Below are 17,959 nucleotides of genomic sequence, written 5' to 3' on the forward strand. Positions count from 1 at the left end.
GCAGTCTCCTTGGGAGTCCATTTGTTGTTTGAAAGTCATAGTATAGTATGTTGAAAAAAGTCATAGTATAGTGTGTCATAAAATGTCATATTATAGTATGTCGAAAGATTCTTAAAAAAAAGTCATTTTATGGTATGTCGAAAAATTCTTAAAAAGAAGTCATTTTATGGTATTTCGAAAAATTCTTTAAAAGTCATTTTATGGTATGTCGAAAAATTCTTAAAAGTAATTTTATGTTATGTCGAAAAATTCTTTAAAAAAAGTAATTTTATGGTATGTTGAAAAATTCTTAAAAAAAGTAATTTTATGGTATGTCGAAAAATTCTTAAAAAGAAGTCATTTTATGGTATGTCGAAAAATTCTTTAAAAAAAGTCATTTTATGGTATGTCGAAAAATTCTTAAAAAGAATTCATTTTATGGTATTTCGAAAAATTCTTTAAAAAAAAGTAATTTTATGGTATGTCGAAAAATTCTTAAAAAAAGTCATTTTATGGTAATTTGAAAAATTCTTAAAAAGAAGTCATTTTATGGTATTTCGAAAAATTCTTTAAAATAGTCATTTTATGGTATGTCGAAAAATTCTTAAAAAGAAGTCATTTTATGGTATTTCGAAAAATTCTTTAAAATAGTCATTTTATGGTATGTCGAAAAATTCTTAAAAAAGTCATTTTATGGTATGTCGAAAAATTCTTAAAAAAAGTCATTTTATGGTATTTCGAAAAATTCTTTAAAATATTCATTTTATGGTGTGTCGAAAAATTCTTAAAAAGAAGTCATTTTATGGTATTTCGAAAAATTCTTTAAAATAGTCATTTTATGGTATGTCGAAAAATTCTTAAAAAGAAGTCATTTTATGGTATGTCGAAAAATTCTTTAAAAAAAGTCATTTTATGGTATGTCGAAAAATTCTTAAAAAAAAGTCATAGTATGGTATTTCGAAAAATTCTTTAAAAAAAGTCATTTTATGGTATTTCGAAAAATTCTTTAAAAAAAGTCATTTTATGGCATGTCGAAAAATTCTTTAAAAAAAGTCATTTTATGGTATGTCGAAAAATTCTTAAAAAAAAGTCATTTTATGGTATGTCGAAAAATTCTTAAAAAGAAGTCATTTTATGGTATTTCGAAAAATTCTTTAAAAGTCATTTTATGGTATGTCGAAAAATTCTTAAAAGTAATTTTATGTTATGTCGAAAAATTCTTTAAAAAAAGTAATTTTATGGTATGTTGAAAAATTCTTAAAAAAAGTAATTTTATGGTATGTCGAAAAATTCTTAAAAAGAAGTCATTTTATGGTATGTCGAAAAATTCTTTAAAAAAAGTCATTTTATGGTATGTCGAAAAATTCTTTAAAAAAAGTCATTTTATGGTATGTCGAAAAATTCTTAAAAAAAAGTCATTTTATGGTATGTCGAAAAATTCTTAAAAAGAAGTCATTTTATGGTATTTCGAAAAATTCTTAAAAAGAAGTCATTTTATGGTATTTCGAAAAATTCTTTAAAAGTCATTTTATGGTATGTCGAAAAATTCTTAAAAGTAATTTTATGTTATGTCGAAAAATTCTTTAAAAAAAGTAATTTTATGGTATGTTGAAAAATTCTTAAAAAAAGTAATTTTATGGTATGTCGAAAAATTCTTAAAAAGAAGTCATTTTATGGTATGTCGAAAAATTCTTTAAAAAAAGTCATTTTATGGTATGTCGAAAAATTCTTTAAAAAAAGTCATTTTATGGTATGTCGAAAAATTCTTAAAAAAAAGTCATTTTATGGTATGTCGAAAAATTCTTAAAAAGAAGTCATTTTATGGTATTTCGAAAAATTCTTTAAAAGTCATTTTATGGTATGTCGAAAAATTCTTAAAAGTAATTTTATGTTATGTCGAAAAATTCTTTAAAAAAAGTAATTTTATGGTATGTTGAAAAATTCTTAAAAAAAGTAATTTTATGGTATGTCGAAAAATTCTTAAAAAGAAGTCATTTTATGGTATGTCGAAAAATTCTTTAAAAAAAGTCATTTTATGGTATGTCGAAAAATTCTTAAAAAGAATTCATTTTATGGTATTTCGAAAAATTCTTTAAAAAAAAGTAATTTTATGGTATGTCGAAAAATTCTTAAAAAAAGTCATTTTATGGTAATTTGAAAAATTCTTAAAAAGAAGTCATTTTATGGTATTTCGAAAAATTCTTTAAAATAGTCATTTTATGGTATGTCGAAAAATTCTTAAAAAGAAGTCATTTTATGGTATTTCGAAAAATTCTTTAAAATAGTCATTTTATGGTATGTCGAAAAATTCTTAAAAAAGTCATTTTATGGTATGTCGAAAAATTCTTAAAAAAAGTCATTTTATGGTATTTCGAAAAATTCTTTAAAATATTCATTTTATGGTGTGTCGAAAAATTCTTAAAAAGAAGTCATTTTATGGTATTTCGAAAAATTCTTTAAAATAGTCATTTTATGGTATGTCGAAAAATTCTTAAAAAGAAGTCATTTTATGGTATGTCGAAAAATTCTTTAAAAAAAGTCATTTTATGGTATGTCGAAAAATTCTTAAAAAAAAGTCATAGTATGGTATTTCGAAAAATTCTTTAAAAAAAGTCATTTTATGGTATTTCGAAAAATTCTTTAAAAAAAGTCATTTTATGGCATGTCGAAAAATTCTTTAAAAAAAGTCATTTTATGGTGTGTCGAAAAATTCTTAGAAAAAAGTCATACTATAGTATGTCAAAAAAAATTATTGAAAAAAATTCATAGTAAAATATGTCAAAAAGAAGTTATGAAAAAAAGTCATAGTATAGCATGTCATAAATATATGTAATAAAAAGATTGATTTTTTTGTCGAACTGGTAAACGTCATATCATTAACATTATTCATATATATTATTATAACGTCATTAATATAAGTTAGTAGAGAAGAGACGAGCAGACAGATGAGTGACAGATGTTCAGAGATACTGACTGCTGATTAAATAGATATATATAATATATATTATATAATAGATCACACCTTCTTTAGGAAGTTACCACAGCAGACTGATGTGATTTTATATTTCACCATACCGCCTGGTAAATAAATACTTGTACTTAGAATTACCACACAGCGGCTTCGTACATTTGTTTTAGTTTTTAGTTTATCAAATATGTCCAAATAAAGAAAGAAAAGTTAAAAGAAAGTAGCTGTTACTGATAAAGAATAAAATGTAGTAGAGTTTAAAGTCTTGTGAAGGTTTAATTGAATTGTAGTTACTTTAAAAACAAACACACAGAAGTGGATTACAGATCCAGGAACAGTAAGGACACATAAATACACCGCATTTCTGTTAAATTGTGACTGAAGACATTCTCAGGAGTTGTCAGTAAAAATCAAAGTAAAGCTCAAACATGTTAGGCCTCGTCCACATCGGGACTGTCAGCAGCGCATGGCGGCTGCGTTACCTGTTGTTTTTTATTTCGGCGTCCGCGTTGACAGGTTAGAGCAGCCACACTGCCCGCGTGAGACGCACGTCTCAGCTGCGTCTCTTCTAGAGATTCGAGGTCTCGCCTATTTTTGACGCGAGCCGCGCGGTTCACAGCAACAACAGACAGTGAAGGTGATCTATTGACTGTATATTGACATCATACCAGCAACATTACTGCAGTTCCAATGTTTGTATCTGTAGAAAATGTTACAGAGATGAAAAAAAGTAATGACTTATTTTGAAATCAAAACTTCCTGCTTTCATTTCAAAATAAAAGCCCTCAGTGTTTTTTTCTGTGCACAGAATTCCTTCATTTGTTAACACGATGCTTTTATTCTGAAATATGTGCCTGACAGTGTTGTAGAACATGCAGTGACTTGCAGAGCTCCATTAATGAATATAGTACGGAGTTTTAATTGTGGATTATTACTATTATTTACAAATTACCACACGTTTCTTATCCTTTCTCTGTCTAAAATAAATATAAATAATATTTATAATGAAATGAAACGGACATTATGAAAGCAAACTCTATGTATAAGGAAAGAGCTGACAGCAGCAGAAACACAGCTGGTGTGAACAACCGGCGCGTGAATGACGCAGCCGTCACGCGCGCTCCACGCGATGCAGCTGACACGCGCTCCTGACGTTCCCAATGTGGATGAGGCGTTAGACAGATACTGTGGAGGACACAAACGACAAAAAATACTTTAAAAACCCTACAGAAGAACCCAACGTGTCTTGGCAGATGGCCGCCCACCGAGAGCCCGGTTCTGCTCCGGGTTTCTACCCACTAAACGGGGAGTTTTTCCTGGCCACAGTGCGCTCCGGTGCAATGCTCTTGTTGGGTCTCTAACTTATAGAGTACGGTCTAAGACCTGCTCTATATATAAAGCGTCTTGAGATAATTTCTGTTATGATTTGACACTATATAAAAATAAATTGAATTGAAGTTAAGTTCTTCTGACCGATTCAGACAAGTTCGATGAAGTGAACTGAAGAAGCCCGTCGTGTTTTTGGGGGATTTTCACGGCTGATCTTTCAGAGGTCAAATTTGAAAATTTAAATTTGTTTCCGGACTTCAACATCTCAATAAGTTTCGGAAGGATCGTCGTGACATTTTGCTCCCCCGAGATTAGCTCTAATAACTCTTTGTACTTTTTAAATTCAGCGTCAGGTCAAAATTTGTACCTTTAATCCGCCTTAAATATTGATTTAAAACTCAGAAAAATGCACATGTACTCTTCTCATCTCTCTTTAAAAAGCCAGTCATGGTTCAGCTTTAAACAGTCCCAGAAAACATGTTTTTGAAACGTTTTTCATAAAAAGTCATTTTTCATCTTTCTTTCCTCCGCAGTTTGAAATATAAAACACCGTCATGAGTTAAAGGGAGAAGAAGAAACGTGTAGATGGTGTTTTTAAAAAGCTCACTGCGGTCAGTTAGTCTGCGTCCCTTCGTTCACGTTGACATAGTTCCCCTCGTCGTCGTCATCGTCGTCGCTGTCGCTCTGAGCCGACAGATCCGGAGTCGATCCTGCTGGAAAACATGAAATGAAACATCAGAACGAGAACAAATCGATCGATTAACAGAGAAAATAATCAGCAGATTAATGTGTGAGACACCAACGAGGAAGAGAAATCCATCAACTCACTTTGAAAACACGGCGGCTCCACGTTCAGATAGTCTCTGTCCTCTGGGGACACTAAAAGAAGAAAAACACAGTTACTATGACGACTCATTTAGAGTCGTGTGGAAGTATCTGAAGTCTGATGAACAAATGAAGGAAGATCACTTTATTAAAAAATTAAATACAAATAAAGTTTTTAGCAGATTTTAAGTAATAAAAAAATGAACAAAATTTGAAATGAATAGAATAAAAAAGAAGATATTTTAAGAGGAAACTAGACGCCTATAATAAGAATAAACAAAGAACAACAAAAAGCAGAGAATGCTCCTTTAGAAGCTCCTCACCTTTCTTCTCGGGGACGTTTTCATAATCATGTAGAAAATCTGCGGATCAAACAGCTGATCAGTTAATTAGTTCATATTCATCATCCAAACAACTGACTCTCAATAATGCCTCATAATATAACAAGTCATACCACTTTTAGTTATTTCTCTCACATTTGATGTTTTAATCTATCTATCTATCTATCTATCTATCTATCTATCTATCTATCTATAAATAAATATATATATAACTCCAAACTGTACCTGAACTGGGCGTCGAGGCTCTGCTCTGATCGGTCGGTCGAGTTTCACCTTCGGGCAACACGATTCTGTAGAAACCAGAGAAGAAGACAATGTGATTTACTACTGCAGCCTTAAAGGGACAGTGTGTAGGATGTAGTGACATCATAGTGGTCTGGTTGCAGATTGCAACCAACTGAGTCCCCCTCCGATCACTCCTCCTTTTCCAAGACGGCGGTAACGTGAACCGCCGAATGTCAAACCGCGGAAACGCCGTTCACCTCACTCAGGGATAAAAAACCCTGAGATTTCCAAAATAAAGTCGTAATATTATGAGAATAAAGTTATAACTTAACGAGAAAAAAAGTCATAATGTTACGAGAATAAAGTCATAACTTTACGAGAAAAAAAAGTCATAATGTTACGAGAATAAAGTCATAACTGTTCGGGAACAAAAGAAAATAACACGTAAAATTACCTACTTTATAATAGTATGACTTTATTCTCCATATTACGACTTTTATTCTCGTAAACGTATGACTTTATTCTCAGTTTCAGGTGATTATACACTAATGAAAACATAGTTATGAATATTATATTCCGTTTCTGGTAACAGATCCCCCTGAGATGTTACACACTGGTCCTGTAAATAAGTGGAAAAACACCAGCATTACATGTGAAAGTGGAAACCTACATGTAGCCGGGGTCTTCTGGATCGCTCTCATTTATGTAGTCGGGACCTGCAGAAGACGACACGTCATCAACTCATCAACCATCATCATCATCATCATCATCATCATCAACATCAACATCAACATCAACATCATCATCAACATCAACATCAACATCAACATCAACATCAACATCAACATCATCATCATCATCATCATCAACATCAACATCAACATCAACATCAACAAGGAGGGAAACACTTTGGGTTTCACACATTGACAGGAAAAGCAGAGCTAGACAGAGCAGAGCTAAAGCTGCATGGGTTAGGGTTAGCCTAACCCTAACCCTAACCCTTGTTCCCTTCATGGTCTAGAGGTAAACAAGTTAACAACAATCACAATAAATCAGAATATCTGTTACTAACAGACTGTTGAAGTGAAACATGATCTTACCGTCTACTGGATTCTCATAACTTGGATTACTTTCTGTAGGAGAGAAGAAGTCAGATTGTTAAGACTTTTAGATTAAAGTCCGACAGTTAATATCATCATAGTGTAAATACGTGACCAGAGAAACAGACTGGTATTCCTGACTAACATTACTTATAAATCATGACTTTATTAAATGGGAACGGCAGCGTGAAGAGGACGACGACATCGACGACTAAGAAGTGAAGAGAAAAGCAGAACGTCACCAGTTTCTGTGAAGGAATGTGAAGGTCCCCTCTGAGCTCCAGGATCAAGTGAGCTGAGTGTGAAAACAAAAAGACAAACTAATATTAAAACATTTATTTGACAGCTTTAGTACATTTTCAGATTTCATACAAAATTAACAAAATATGATGTATTATTATTTTACATTAAAGGCCTCCATGAAGTCGTCGTCACTTACAGGAAGAATAAAGTTACAACTTTAAAGACAAAACAAAACTAACTTTTTGCTACGGACATGATTGTCCAGAGTTTATCGTGATTATCGCAAATTAATCGCACATTTTTTATCTGTTCAAAATGTACCGGTTATCGGTTAAGAACATCTCTTCTCAGACTCATTGTTTAGTAGTAGTAGATCTCAGCAGCAGCTGTGAACCCGGTGAGTTCTGTTATAATAAAGTAACTCACAAAGGTGACAGATGGTTGGAGGGAAGGTGGATGGAGTTCAGATCAGTGGACGGCTGGGCTGCAGATCAACAGAGAAAAAGCCACCTTCATCATCATCATCATCATTAAAAACAAGACCAACTTAAATGACATCATCATCAGCGTAGCGTCGAAGTCACCATCATGAAATATAATGACATAAACTGATGAAATGAATGTAAACTCTTCACACGTCCTCATGTGATACAGAAATCGACTGTGTCTGCCATCATCAGGGACGTTAACGATGTTCTTATACGGCGGAAAGTTCACGGATTAGAAACTTAGTTAGCCTGTATTTTATTCATAGTGTCACCACTGCCTCATGTCCGTTTTATATCGACGAAGACGAGCACGTTTTTACTGAGATACGCAAAGTGGTCATTTACTGTGCATCAGGCAGAAACTATATTTGCTGATTCTGTTTCGATCAGAAGATCAGAAAACTGAATTTACAGGATAAAAACAGTAAAAAAAACAGTAAATTCTGCATGACTTCTGCTGCTACTGCTTCCTGTTTTGAATGTTCAAGTACAAACTTCAATAACTTACATGGATGGATGACTCTGAATTCATTGGATCTGATTGAAAGAAAGAAAAAAAAGTCACTATTCATATTAAAAGAAATCTGACCTTTCTCCTACGTAGAGCAGCAGGAGAAAAGACTTACTGCATGTAGTCCTCTGAAGCGACTTGCCTGATGACTGGTCGGAGGACACAAGAACAAAAATAAAACAATTTAATTTAATTCAAACAATCGTGTGACAACATGAATCTGGTTTAAAACCACAGGATGTAACATTCATGTCATTATGAACCCCGTGTTGGTGCGGTGTGAAGCCAGACGTTCATCTCACCCAGAGGGCCATTGTCCCGGCACTGCAGACAGACGACAGCCAGGAGGACCATGGAGACGAAGATGGCGACCGCCAAAACCCACATGAGCCAGGAGTCGGCCATGTTTCATCTGAGGAGGACAGAAGAGGAAAATAAAATGGGTCGGTCGGTCCTCCACTTTGGTCCAGACTGAAACATCTCAACAACTACTGGATGAGAATTTACTAAAGTTTTTCTCAGGATTTATTACCAAGACGCGAGTCCACTTTGCAGCCGCCACCGCCGCTGACCAGACTTCATTCATATTTCTGTTGTTTTAAAGGTAATTTTGTATGAACAGTATGTCTGACATATAATCACACTGTGCAGATGGTTCTTTGCTTTTGGCCGTGGCCGTCTTGGTTTTCGGCTGTGGTCGTCTTGGTTCTTGGTTTTCAGCCGTGGCTGTCTTAGTTCTTGGTTTTTGGCCATCTTGGTTTTTGGCAATCGCCGTCTATGTTCTTTTTTTTTTTGGCCGTCTTGGTTTTCGGCCGTGGCCATCTTGGTTCTTGATTTTCTGTCATCGTCGTCTTGGTTCTTGGTTTTCGGTCCTCTTGGTTCTCGGTTTTTTCGGCCATCGCCGTCTTGGTTCTTGGTTCTTGGTTCTTGGTTCTTGGTTCTTGGTTCTTGGTTTTCGGCCGTCTTGGTTCTTGGTCGTCTGGGTTCTTGGTTTTTGGCCGTAGCCGTCTTGGTTCTTGGTTTTCGACCGTGGCCGTCTTGGACACATTACCATGTTGACCTGACAACGGCGCTACAGGAAAAGTCAGAGGATCGCCAGAGTTATTACAGTTCATCCTGAATGATGAACCACATTTAATCACAATCCATCCAACAGTTGTTTAGATGTTTCACACAACATCAACTAGCACGGCTACAACATATTATACCTTCACCACTATTCTGTACTGAGAACACGAGCACTTCTTCTTCTGTCATGTTGAAGTCAACTGATGAAGAGGACGAAGCCACGATGTATGATGAAACCACCTACTCAGCTTTCTTAAATATCTTTTTTTACTTTCCTGAGGTGATGATAATCTACCTGGTGCGTCACACAGGAAGGAAAAACCATCCGACACGTGGCACCGCTGACTGGCACAGATCATTTGATTTCTTCTGAGAACCTGATCTCTCCACTAAAAACATCACAGACCGACTCCAGACTGGAAAACACCTGAACCCCCTCACATGGAAGCCTCCACATAAAACACACGGTGGTGGAGGAAGTATTCAGAGCCTTTACGGCACTAAAAGTACTAATACTACACTGTAAAAATACTCTGTTACAGTAAATGTCCTGCATTGTTAATGTTCCTTCAGTATAAGTATGTCAGTATAATCAGTAAAATGTAGTTAAAGTATTCAAACTGTGACTGTTGTACTATTACATCAGGTATAAAGTAGCATGAAAAGCTTAAGTACCGTACTTGAGTAAATGTACCACCACTGCAAACAGCCTCCATCTCCTAATGAAAGTAATGAGTATTTCTTCAAACTCTTCATCTTATCATCTTCAGATGATTCAGAGATTAAAATCAGCTGCTCTGACGGCCATCTTGTGAGTTGTGGCTCCGTCTTTAAGCTCATTTTGTGTTGTTGTTCCCCACAACAACAAAACCCCCTGAGAGGTTTCATTAAAAGAGAGAAATGAGTTTAATAAAAGGTTAAAGGAAGGAAGTGTGACAGGAAAAGACTGATAACAAACAGTTTAATAGATTTAATCAAAAGTGTGCTTGAGTTTAAAAACCCATCAAGAAGTTGAAGAACAGCAGCAGCACATTCAGACCTGATTATCTCTGTGATATCACAGTTTCTGCTCGTTTACATCAACGACAGGAAGTCACTGCTCCACCACCAAGAAACAGTCCTGTAATAACCTCCATAGAACCATCAACAGTTGGTTAATAACCTCCATAAAACCATCAACAGTTGGTTAATAACCTCCATAAAACCATCAACAGTTGGTTAATAACCTCCATAAACCATCAACAGTTGGTTAATAACCTCTATAAAACCATCAACAGTCGGTTAATAACCTCTATAAAACCATCAACAGTTGGTTAATAACCTCCATAAACCATCAACAGTTGGTTAATAACCTCCATAAAACCATCAACAGTCAGTTAATAACCTCCATAAAACCACCAACAGTTGGTTAATAACCTCCATAAAACCATCAACAGTTGGTTAATAACCTCCATAAACCATCAACAGTTGGTTAATAACCTCCATAAACCATCAACAGTTGGTTAATAACCTCTATAAAACCATCAACAGTCAGTTAATAACCTCTATAAAACCATCAACAGTCGGTTAATAACCTCTATAAAACCATCAACAGTTGGTTAATAACCTCCATAAAACCATCAACAGTTGGTTAATAACCTCCATAAACCATCAACAGTTGGTTAATAACCTCCATAAACCATCAACAGTTGGTTAATAACCTCTATAAAACCATCAACAGTTGGTTAATAACCTCCATAAACCATCAACAGTTGGTTAATAACCTCCATAAAACCATCAACAGTTGGTTAATAACCTCTATAAAACCATCAACAGTCAGTTAATAACCTCTATAAAACCATCAACAGTTGGTTAATAACCTCTATAAAACCATCAACAGTTGGTTAATAACCTCCATAAACCATCAACAGTTGGTTAATAACCTCCATAAACCATCAACAGTTGGTTAATAACCTCCATAAAACCATCAACAGTCAGTTAATAACCTCTATAAAACCATCAACAGTTGGTTAATAACCTCTATAAAACCATCAACAGTTGGTTAATAACCTCCATAAACCATCAACAGTTGGTTAATAACCTCCATAAACCATCAACAGTTGGTTAATAACCTCCATAAAACCATCAACAGTCAGTTAATAACCTCTATAAAACCATCAACAGTCAGTTAATAACCTCTATAAAACCATCAACAGTTGGTTAATAACCTCCATAAAACCATCAACAGTCAGTTAATAACCTCTATAAAACCATCAACAGTTGGTTAATAACCTCTATAAAACCATCAACAGTTGGTTAATAACCTCCATAAACCATCAACAGTTGGTTAATAACCTCCATAAACCATCAACAGTTGGTTAATAACCTCCATAAAACCATCAACAGTCAGTTAATAACCTCTATAAAACCATCAACAGTTGGTTAATAACCTCTATAAAACCATCAACAGTCAGTTAATAACCTCTATAAAACCATCAACAGTTGGTTAATAACCTCCATAAACCATCAACAGTTGGTTAATAACCTCCATAAAACCATCAACAGTTGGTTAATAACCTCTATAAAACCATCAAGAGTTGGTTAATAACCTCTATAAAACCATCAACAGTTGGTTAATAACCTCCATAAACCATCTACACAGAGTTCCCAGGATGCACTGCTCTGTAGGATATAATGGAGTGCAGAGGGACCGCTACCCTCAGAGTTTCTGTGTATCTCTTCTCTGCTCAGCCAACTTGAAATTGGTTATTTTTTCATTTTTAACCTCAAAGCCACATTTTGCTCCTTATTAGAGGAGCTTGTGCAACACCCACATCCATCACAGCTACAGTCACAACCCCCAGGATAGAGTCAACACACACATATGTGACCTACATACTCGGGTTAGTCTCTTAATCAGGAATCTCTATCAGTCCTTGAAATTCAGTTACAAACGTCTCTGTCCTCTGACACTCCTCTTTCTCTGTGTGTGTGTGTTATAGGTGGTGTGTGTGGTCCATAACTTCAAAGGCAAGTTGCTGCTGAGCGAGGAGTCACCAGCGGAGCAGCGGCCCAACACAGCCATGCTGAACATGGGCCGGATGGAGAGTCCTCTGGAGAAGTACATCGCCTCACAGGTCAGCACAGCACGGCAGCACAACACACCTGTATGAAGTCGGATCACCTTTTAATGCCCGATTACTGTCTGTCTTTCTGTCTGTCTGTCGGTATGAAGCAAACTCATACTGCACATGAGCTTTAGACGAATATGGCTTCTAATGGTTTGAGGACGACGGTCGCTGATAGGTTAATAACCTCCATAAACCATCAACAGTTGGTTAATAACCTCCATAAACCATCAACAGTTGGTTAATAACCTCCATAAACCATCAACAGTTGGTTAATAACCTCTATAAAACCATCAACAGTTGGTTAATAACCTCCATAAACCATCAACAGTTGGTTAATAACCTCCATAAACCATCAACAGTTGGTTAATAACCTCCATAAAACCATCAACAGCAGGTTTTACACTTCAGTTTGTCAGTGAGCTTTACAGCTGCTGGTAAGACGATATTGTTTGACAGCAGTTTCCCCGCTTTCAGTCGTTATGCTAAGCTAAGCTAACTGGATGTAGCTTCATATTTACAGTAGAGATCATAAACTGAATATAAAAAGTGGACGTAGTCACCGTGACGTCACCAATTGGTTTGTGGACTGACGTTTTGAAGCCTTGAGTTTGACATTTTGTCCGTCGCCATCTTGGTTTTTGTTGTTTTTTGTCCTTCGCCATCCTGTTCTTTTGCCATCGCATCTTAGTCTTCGCCATCTTGGTTTTTGTCCGTCGCCATCTTGGTTTTTCCTAGTTTTGTCAATCGACGTCTTGGTTTTTGGCTTAATTCCTTCATTCATGTTTATTTCTGATTAATGACTAGAACATCTGGACCCTCAGTGCTGAGCTGCATCTCAGATTAATCTCCAGGTTCCAGCTTTCAGATGATGTTCATCACTTCTATGTGACATCTACTGTTGACCTGCTGTCTCCCCCTAAAGACCCCCTGGACCCCCTAAAGACCCCTGGACCCCCTAAAGACCCCCTGGACCCCCTAAAGAAAGATTAAAACAGCTCTATCGCTGGTCTCTTAATAAAACCTTTCAAAAGGTTAAAGACGGGAGGCACAACTCACAAGATGGCTGCCAGTCACACGGCAGCGCTGCGTGAAGAGACGATTTAGATCTCTGCGGATCTTTAAAGGAGTAGAAATATTAAAAGAGAACATCCTGTCTACAGCAACGTGGCCAGGTTGAAGTACAGAAACGCTCCGTACACGGTGAGGAGGACGTTTTAGAAACACCTAAAGTATGATTCATTTTCTCTCCTCGTCTTTTTCTGCAGCGCTCGAGTCCTGATTGGATCAGAGAGTCGAGTTATTCAGCGATCAGGTGGAAGAAGTACTCTCTTATTTTAGTAAAAGTAGTGTAGAAATACTCTGTTACAAAGTAACTTCAGCAAAAGTACAAAAGTATGAACATTAAAATACACTTTGTGGTGTTTAAGCTCTGTGATTCCTCTTGTTTCGTTCTGTTGCCCGAGAGAGAGAGAATTAAAGGAGTGGAGAACGGGCCAAGAAGTGAATACTTCAACGCTCAGCTTCAGCTCCTCCAGGTGCATGCTGGGAACAACCCGAGGTTCCTCCATCACGCAGAAGAAGTCACAGGTGAGGTTATAAAAATGATGGAGGACTCACCTACACCTGAGGTCAGACGGCGGTCGGAGAGGAGGTTGTATGTTGAGACGTGGAGGACGGAGGACGGAGGATGGAGGACGGAGGACGGGTGAAGTTGCTGCTGGTCCGATGGTATCTGGTCCACATGAGGCGACTACTGTAACCGAACATCTGCCATGTCTGAAGACGTCTTCGCTTCACGTTCTGATCTGATCTGATCTGATCTGCGACCTACTTCAGCTCCTCCCCTCCCTCTTTGTCAGCGACTCTCCTCCTCCTGTCGCCGCCGCCGAACCCAATCACCTCGCTTTACCTCCCGCCACGGATCCCGTGATGCTTCGGCGTCTCTCCTCAGTGTTTCCTATGAAAGAAAGGAGACCAGCATTGCGGGTCACGTTTGTCCAAAGAGACCTTTAAAAGTTCTGCAAACACAGAAGGGAGTCTTTAAAAAGAACTGATCGTTAACCAGGCCTGAGGTAAACGGTTAAAGAGTACGACTAACGTCTGCTGAGGTTGACTCACCGACCAGGTGACTCACCGACCAACCAACAGAGAAGTTCTCAGCTCTGAACGAGGTGTGTGGGTTGATCAAACTCTTTCAGACGCTCTCGACTGCAAACTGGAAAAGAGGCGCTGCATGCAGCTCAGAACAGCAACAATGAGAGAAAGAAAAAAAAAAAGCGTTTCACACAAACACCTCGAACCAATCAGGAGATGTTACCGGTGACACGGCCGGGTGTTAGAGAGCTGCAGCGCTGTGAGAACGCTGCTGCAACCGTCTCAACATCCTCCCACCTACAAACAGGAAACCACAGTGCTCCTCTCTCCTGTACCGCGCTCGGCCTCGTTTCTCCTTCCGCCGTCGACAGAAGAGAGACACCGAGGAGGGGGGGGGGGGGAGCGGAGCAGAGAAAACCCCCCATGAATGAAGGAGGAGACGGGGGGGGGGGGCCTGCTGAAACACCAGGACAGCAGCCACATCTGGGCTGCTTCTTTCTATCTGCTTGTGCAGGTAGAGATGGTTCTGGGGAGGTTCTGATCATTTCAGGCCACATTTATCCCCAATAAATAGTTTGTAGACGTCATTTCACTTCATCACAGAACTCATTATCATCGTATAGCTCCGTGATAAACGCTTCGTAAAACATCACATCTGTTCCTGTAACTTTTTATATTTAATGTAATTCAGAAGACTTTATTGTGACATGGAGAGTTGTGGAAAGAGTATACAGATGTTTAAACTATCGCTGTTAACGAACGTTAAGGCGATAAATAAAACTAATTTGTTTTAACGCCTTTAATTTCTTTAACGCAGCTTGTGATTTCTAGGTTGTAGTAGCTCAGTTTTAAAGTGAAGATACTGGTATCATATGAAACCAGAAAACCGGATGAATCCATCGGTATAAAAAGATATTTTTAAGTTATAACGAGATGTTATTAAAGTTCCTGTTTGTAACCTTCTTCCACGTATAAATCATTGCTGGTCGGTGTCTCATGGTCTCTCGTGTGTCTCATGGTCTCTCGTGTGTCTCCTGGTCTCTCGTGTGTCTCATGGTCTCTCGTGTGTCTCATGGTCTCTCGTGTGTCTCCTGGTCTCTCGTGTGTCTCGTGGTCTCTCGTGTGTCTCATGGTCTCTCGTGTGTCTCATGGTCTCTCGTGTGTCTCGTGGTCTCTCGTGTGTCTCATGGTCTCTCGTGTGTCTCCTGGTCTCTCGTGTGTCTCATGGTCTCTCGTGTGTCTCCTGGTCTCTCGTGTGTCTCGTGGTCTCTCGTGTGTCTCATGGTCTCTCGTGTGTCTCCTGGTCTCTCGTGTGTCTCATGGTCTCTCGTGTGTCTCCTGGTCTCTCGTGTGTCTCATGGTCTCTCGTGTGTCTCCTGGTCTCTCGTGTGTCTCATGGTCTCTCGTGTGTCTCCTGGTCTCTCGTGTGTCTCATGGTCTCTCGTGTGTCTCATGGTCTCTCGTGTGTCTCCTGGTCTCTCGTGTGTCTCATGGTCTCTCGTGTGTCTCATGGTCTCGTGTGTCTCATGGTCTCTCGTGTGTCTCCGCTGTTCAGACTCAGACTCCAACACAAACTCCAGTGAAGCACCAAAACCTCTTGGTTGTATCTAGTGAAGCTGTTAAACAGTGTTGGCCGCGGTCGGAGGACGCGGAGGAGACCGTAGCTTTGGTCTCCAGGACCGGAGTCTCTGCTGTACTCTGCTCCTCTGCTCCTCTGCTCCTCGTCTCCTCTGCCTGCCTTCACTCACACACCGCGCTCCTTCTCTCTCTCTCTCTCTCTCCACCTCTCACGTGCATGCTGCTCACTCCACACTGCAGAAGAGTTAGTTTAGCTCTGAGAATATCTAGTGAATGTTCAGTGGACGTTTGTGCAGAAATAACTGCTGCAGCTCCTCCAGACCAACAGAGGTTTCCCGTGTCTTGTGAAGTGACGGGGCTCCGCAGAGAGAAACGTTATCGTCTCCGACCAAAACTCCGGCGTCTCCACTGTTCCCTCCGGCCGCGGTCGGGAGGCTGAGGCGGGAAAAGCCAACACTAGGATCAGCATTGATTCATGGAGAGACCTTGGTCTGGTCAGCTAACATTACTGCCAAGCAGCTGAGATATAGAGTGATGTTGTGCTTTTAGCTGACGTGTGTCTCCTCACTGTGTTGAGCGATGCTCCTTCATGTCTATGTAGAGCGAGCACAAGCGCCAGCAACAGGACGCTGACTTTAGTTGACTTAACGGACACAGGTGAAGCTGTTAACAAGACATTTAGGATTCTTACAAACAGTCCCTTTAAGTTATAACAAGATGTTTTTGACATTATAAAAATGTATATTTAAGTTATAGTTAAGTTAAGTGCATGACCACAATAAAAACGGAGTGGTGATGGCCCATCGTGTTACATTTTCGGACACTCTGCTCTTGCTACTCCGGTCCAGCTCTCCTCCGGCTCCAGACAGACGAGTGAAGAATCGCCATGGCCAGTTAACCTCTTCATGTAATGAGTCAGAGAGAGATGAGACGCTGGACGTGGATACAGAGCTGAGGAGGAGCGGGACGTTTTGATAACAAAAACTATGACGTAATGTTCGTCAACGACTTTTTCTTCCATGACTAAAGTCTGGCCCACACTAACAGATGTTTCTGGCCCACACTAACAGATGTTTCAGATGTTGTCAGAGAGCCCACACATAACGACATGATGTGTTCAATTTAACCGTTTAGTTCCTATAGTGTGTGGAGAGAAACATCAACACCACACACTAACACATTCATTCATCAACCCGACGTTTACTTTGGTCTGCCGTGTTTCTTCTTAATATGACGTCATGTACCAAAATGTTCCCAGACGTTCCGACTTGAGGCGGCGTCCACGTGAATTTTCCCAGTCAGGAAATCATTTTTACGATTATTCTGACAACACGTGAATGCAGCATCAATAATAATATTCTGATTTAAAATAAAATACTTAGAGGTCTGTGCTATGGAGGACGGAAACCTGCCAGAATAAAAAATAAACAAAGAAATGACTTGATGAATACATAAATATGTTATTAAATGTAGCAAAAGTAATACAAAAAAAATGTAATCAAATGATAAAATGTGACAAATTAATATTTGTTTTAATTTGCATCTTTATTTATTTATCTTTGTATTATTCCCTTATTTATTTACTCCTCTGTTCAACTTTCCCTTTTATTAATGAATAAATGTAATAATTTTTGCATTTTCTTTATTCATTTATTTTTTATTTTTAAATGTGTGGATATATTTAATTTATTTATGCATTTATTTATTTATTTCTGCATGATTGGATATATTTAATTTATTTATGCATTTATTTATTTATTTCTGCATGATTTCTCTTTGCATTTCAGCCCTTGTTTATTTTCCACAAACTTACTTATTTCTGTATTTTTCCCCCATGTTGACACGTTGAGTGACATCCCCTCATTTGCATAATGAGGCAGAAATGCATAAAGAAATGTAAAAAGAAAAGAATACAGAAATTAATAAGGGGTGAAATGCAAAGGGAAAATCGTGCAGAAATAAATGAAGAAATGCATAAATACATACATTTAAAAGTTAATATAAAAAAAGCAAATATAAAGAAACAAAAAATACCAATATAAATAAAAAAAATGCAAAAAATAAATGTATAAATTAATAAAAAATAAATATATAAATAAA

The 17,959-nt window shown here is 37.7% G+C and overlaps 1 protein-coding gene across 2 annotated transcripts; it reads right to left on the bottom strand.

The window, feature by feature from the left end:
* Nucleotides 1-3,203: 3,203 nt before the first annotated feature.
* LOC141781355 (uncharacterized) lies at nt 3,204-14,444 on the bottom strand. Of its 2 annotated transcripts, none has more exons than XM_074657055.1 (13): nt 14,306-14,444; nt 13,805-14,144; nt 8,312-8,421; nt 8,125-8,158; nt 8,007-8,035; nt 7,437-7,494; nt 7,010-7,062; nt 6,768-6,800; nt 6,338-6,383; nt 5,668-5,732; nt 5,425-5,463; nt 5,105-5,155; nt 3,204-4,986 (listed from the first exon to the last, which is right to left on the bottom strand). In XM_074657055.1, the coding sequence occupies exons 3-13, from the start codon at nt 8,412-8,414 to the stop codon at nt 4,889-4,891; spliced, it is 609 nt and encodes a 202-aa protein (XP_074513156.1). In that variant the 5' UTR covers nt 8,415-8,421; nt 13,805-14,144; nt 14,306-14,444; the 3' UTR covers nt 3,204-4,888. The 2 variants fall into 2 exon arrangements, with proteins under 2 accessions (XP_074513156.1, XP_074513155.1); XM_074657054.1 differs by having other exon boundaries at nt 3,204-4,989.
* Nucleotides 14,445-17,959: the final 3,515 nt, after the last annotated feature.

The sequence above is a fragment of the Sebastes fasciatus genome, chromosome 13, assembly GCF_043250625.1.
Source record: "Sebastes fasciatus isolate fSebFas1 chromosome 13, fSebFas1.pri, whole genome shotgun sequence".
NCBI lineage: Eukaryota > Metazoa > Chordata > Actinopteri > Perciformes > Sebastidae > Sebastes > Sebastes fasciatus.

Bases quoted from the DNA above. Each gene is read 5' to 3' on its own strand.
- LOC141781355 (XM_074657054.1), bottom strand. From the start codon at position 8,414: ATGGCCGACTCCTGGCTCATGTGGGTTTTGGCGGTCGCCATCTTCGTC. The intron at 8,036-8,124 runs GTAAGTCTTTTC...TCTTTCAATCAG, and splicing joins GCTTCAGAGGACTACATGCA to ATCCAATGAATTCAGAGTCA. The intron at 6,384-6,767 runs GTAAGATCATGT...CGTCTTCTGCAG, and splicing joins TTATGAGAATCCAGTAGACG to GTCCCGACTACATAAATGAG.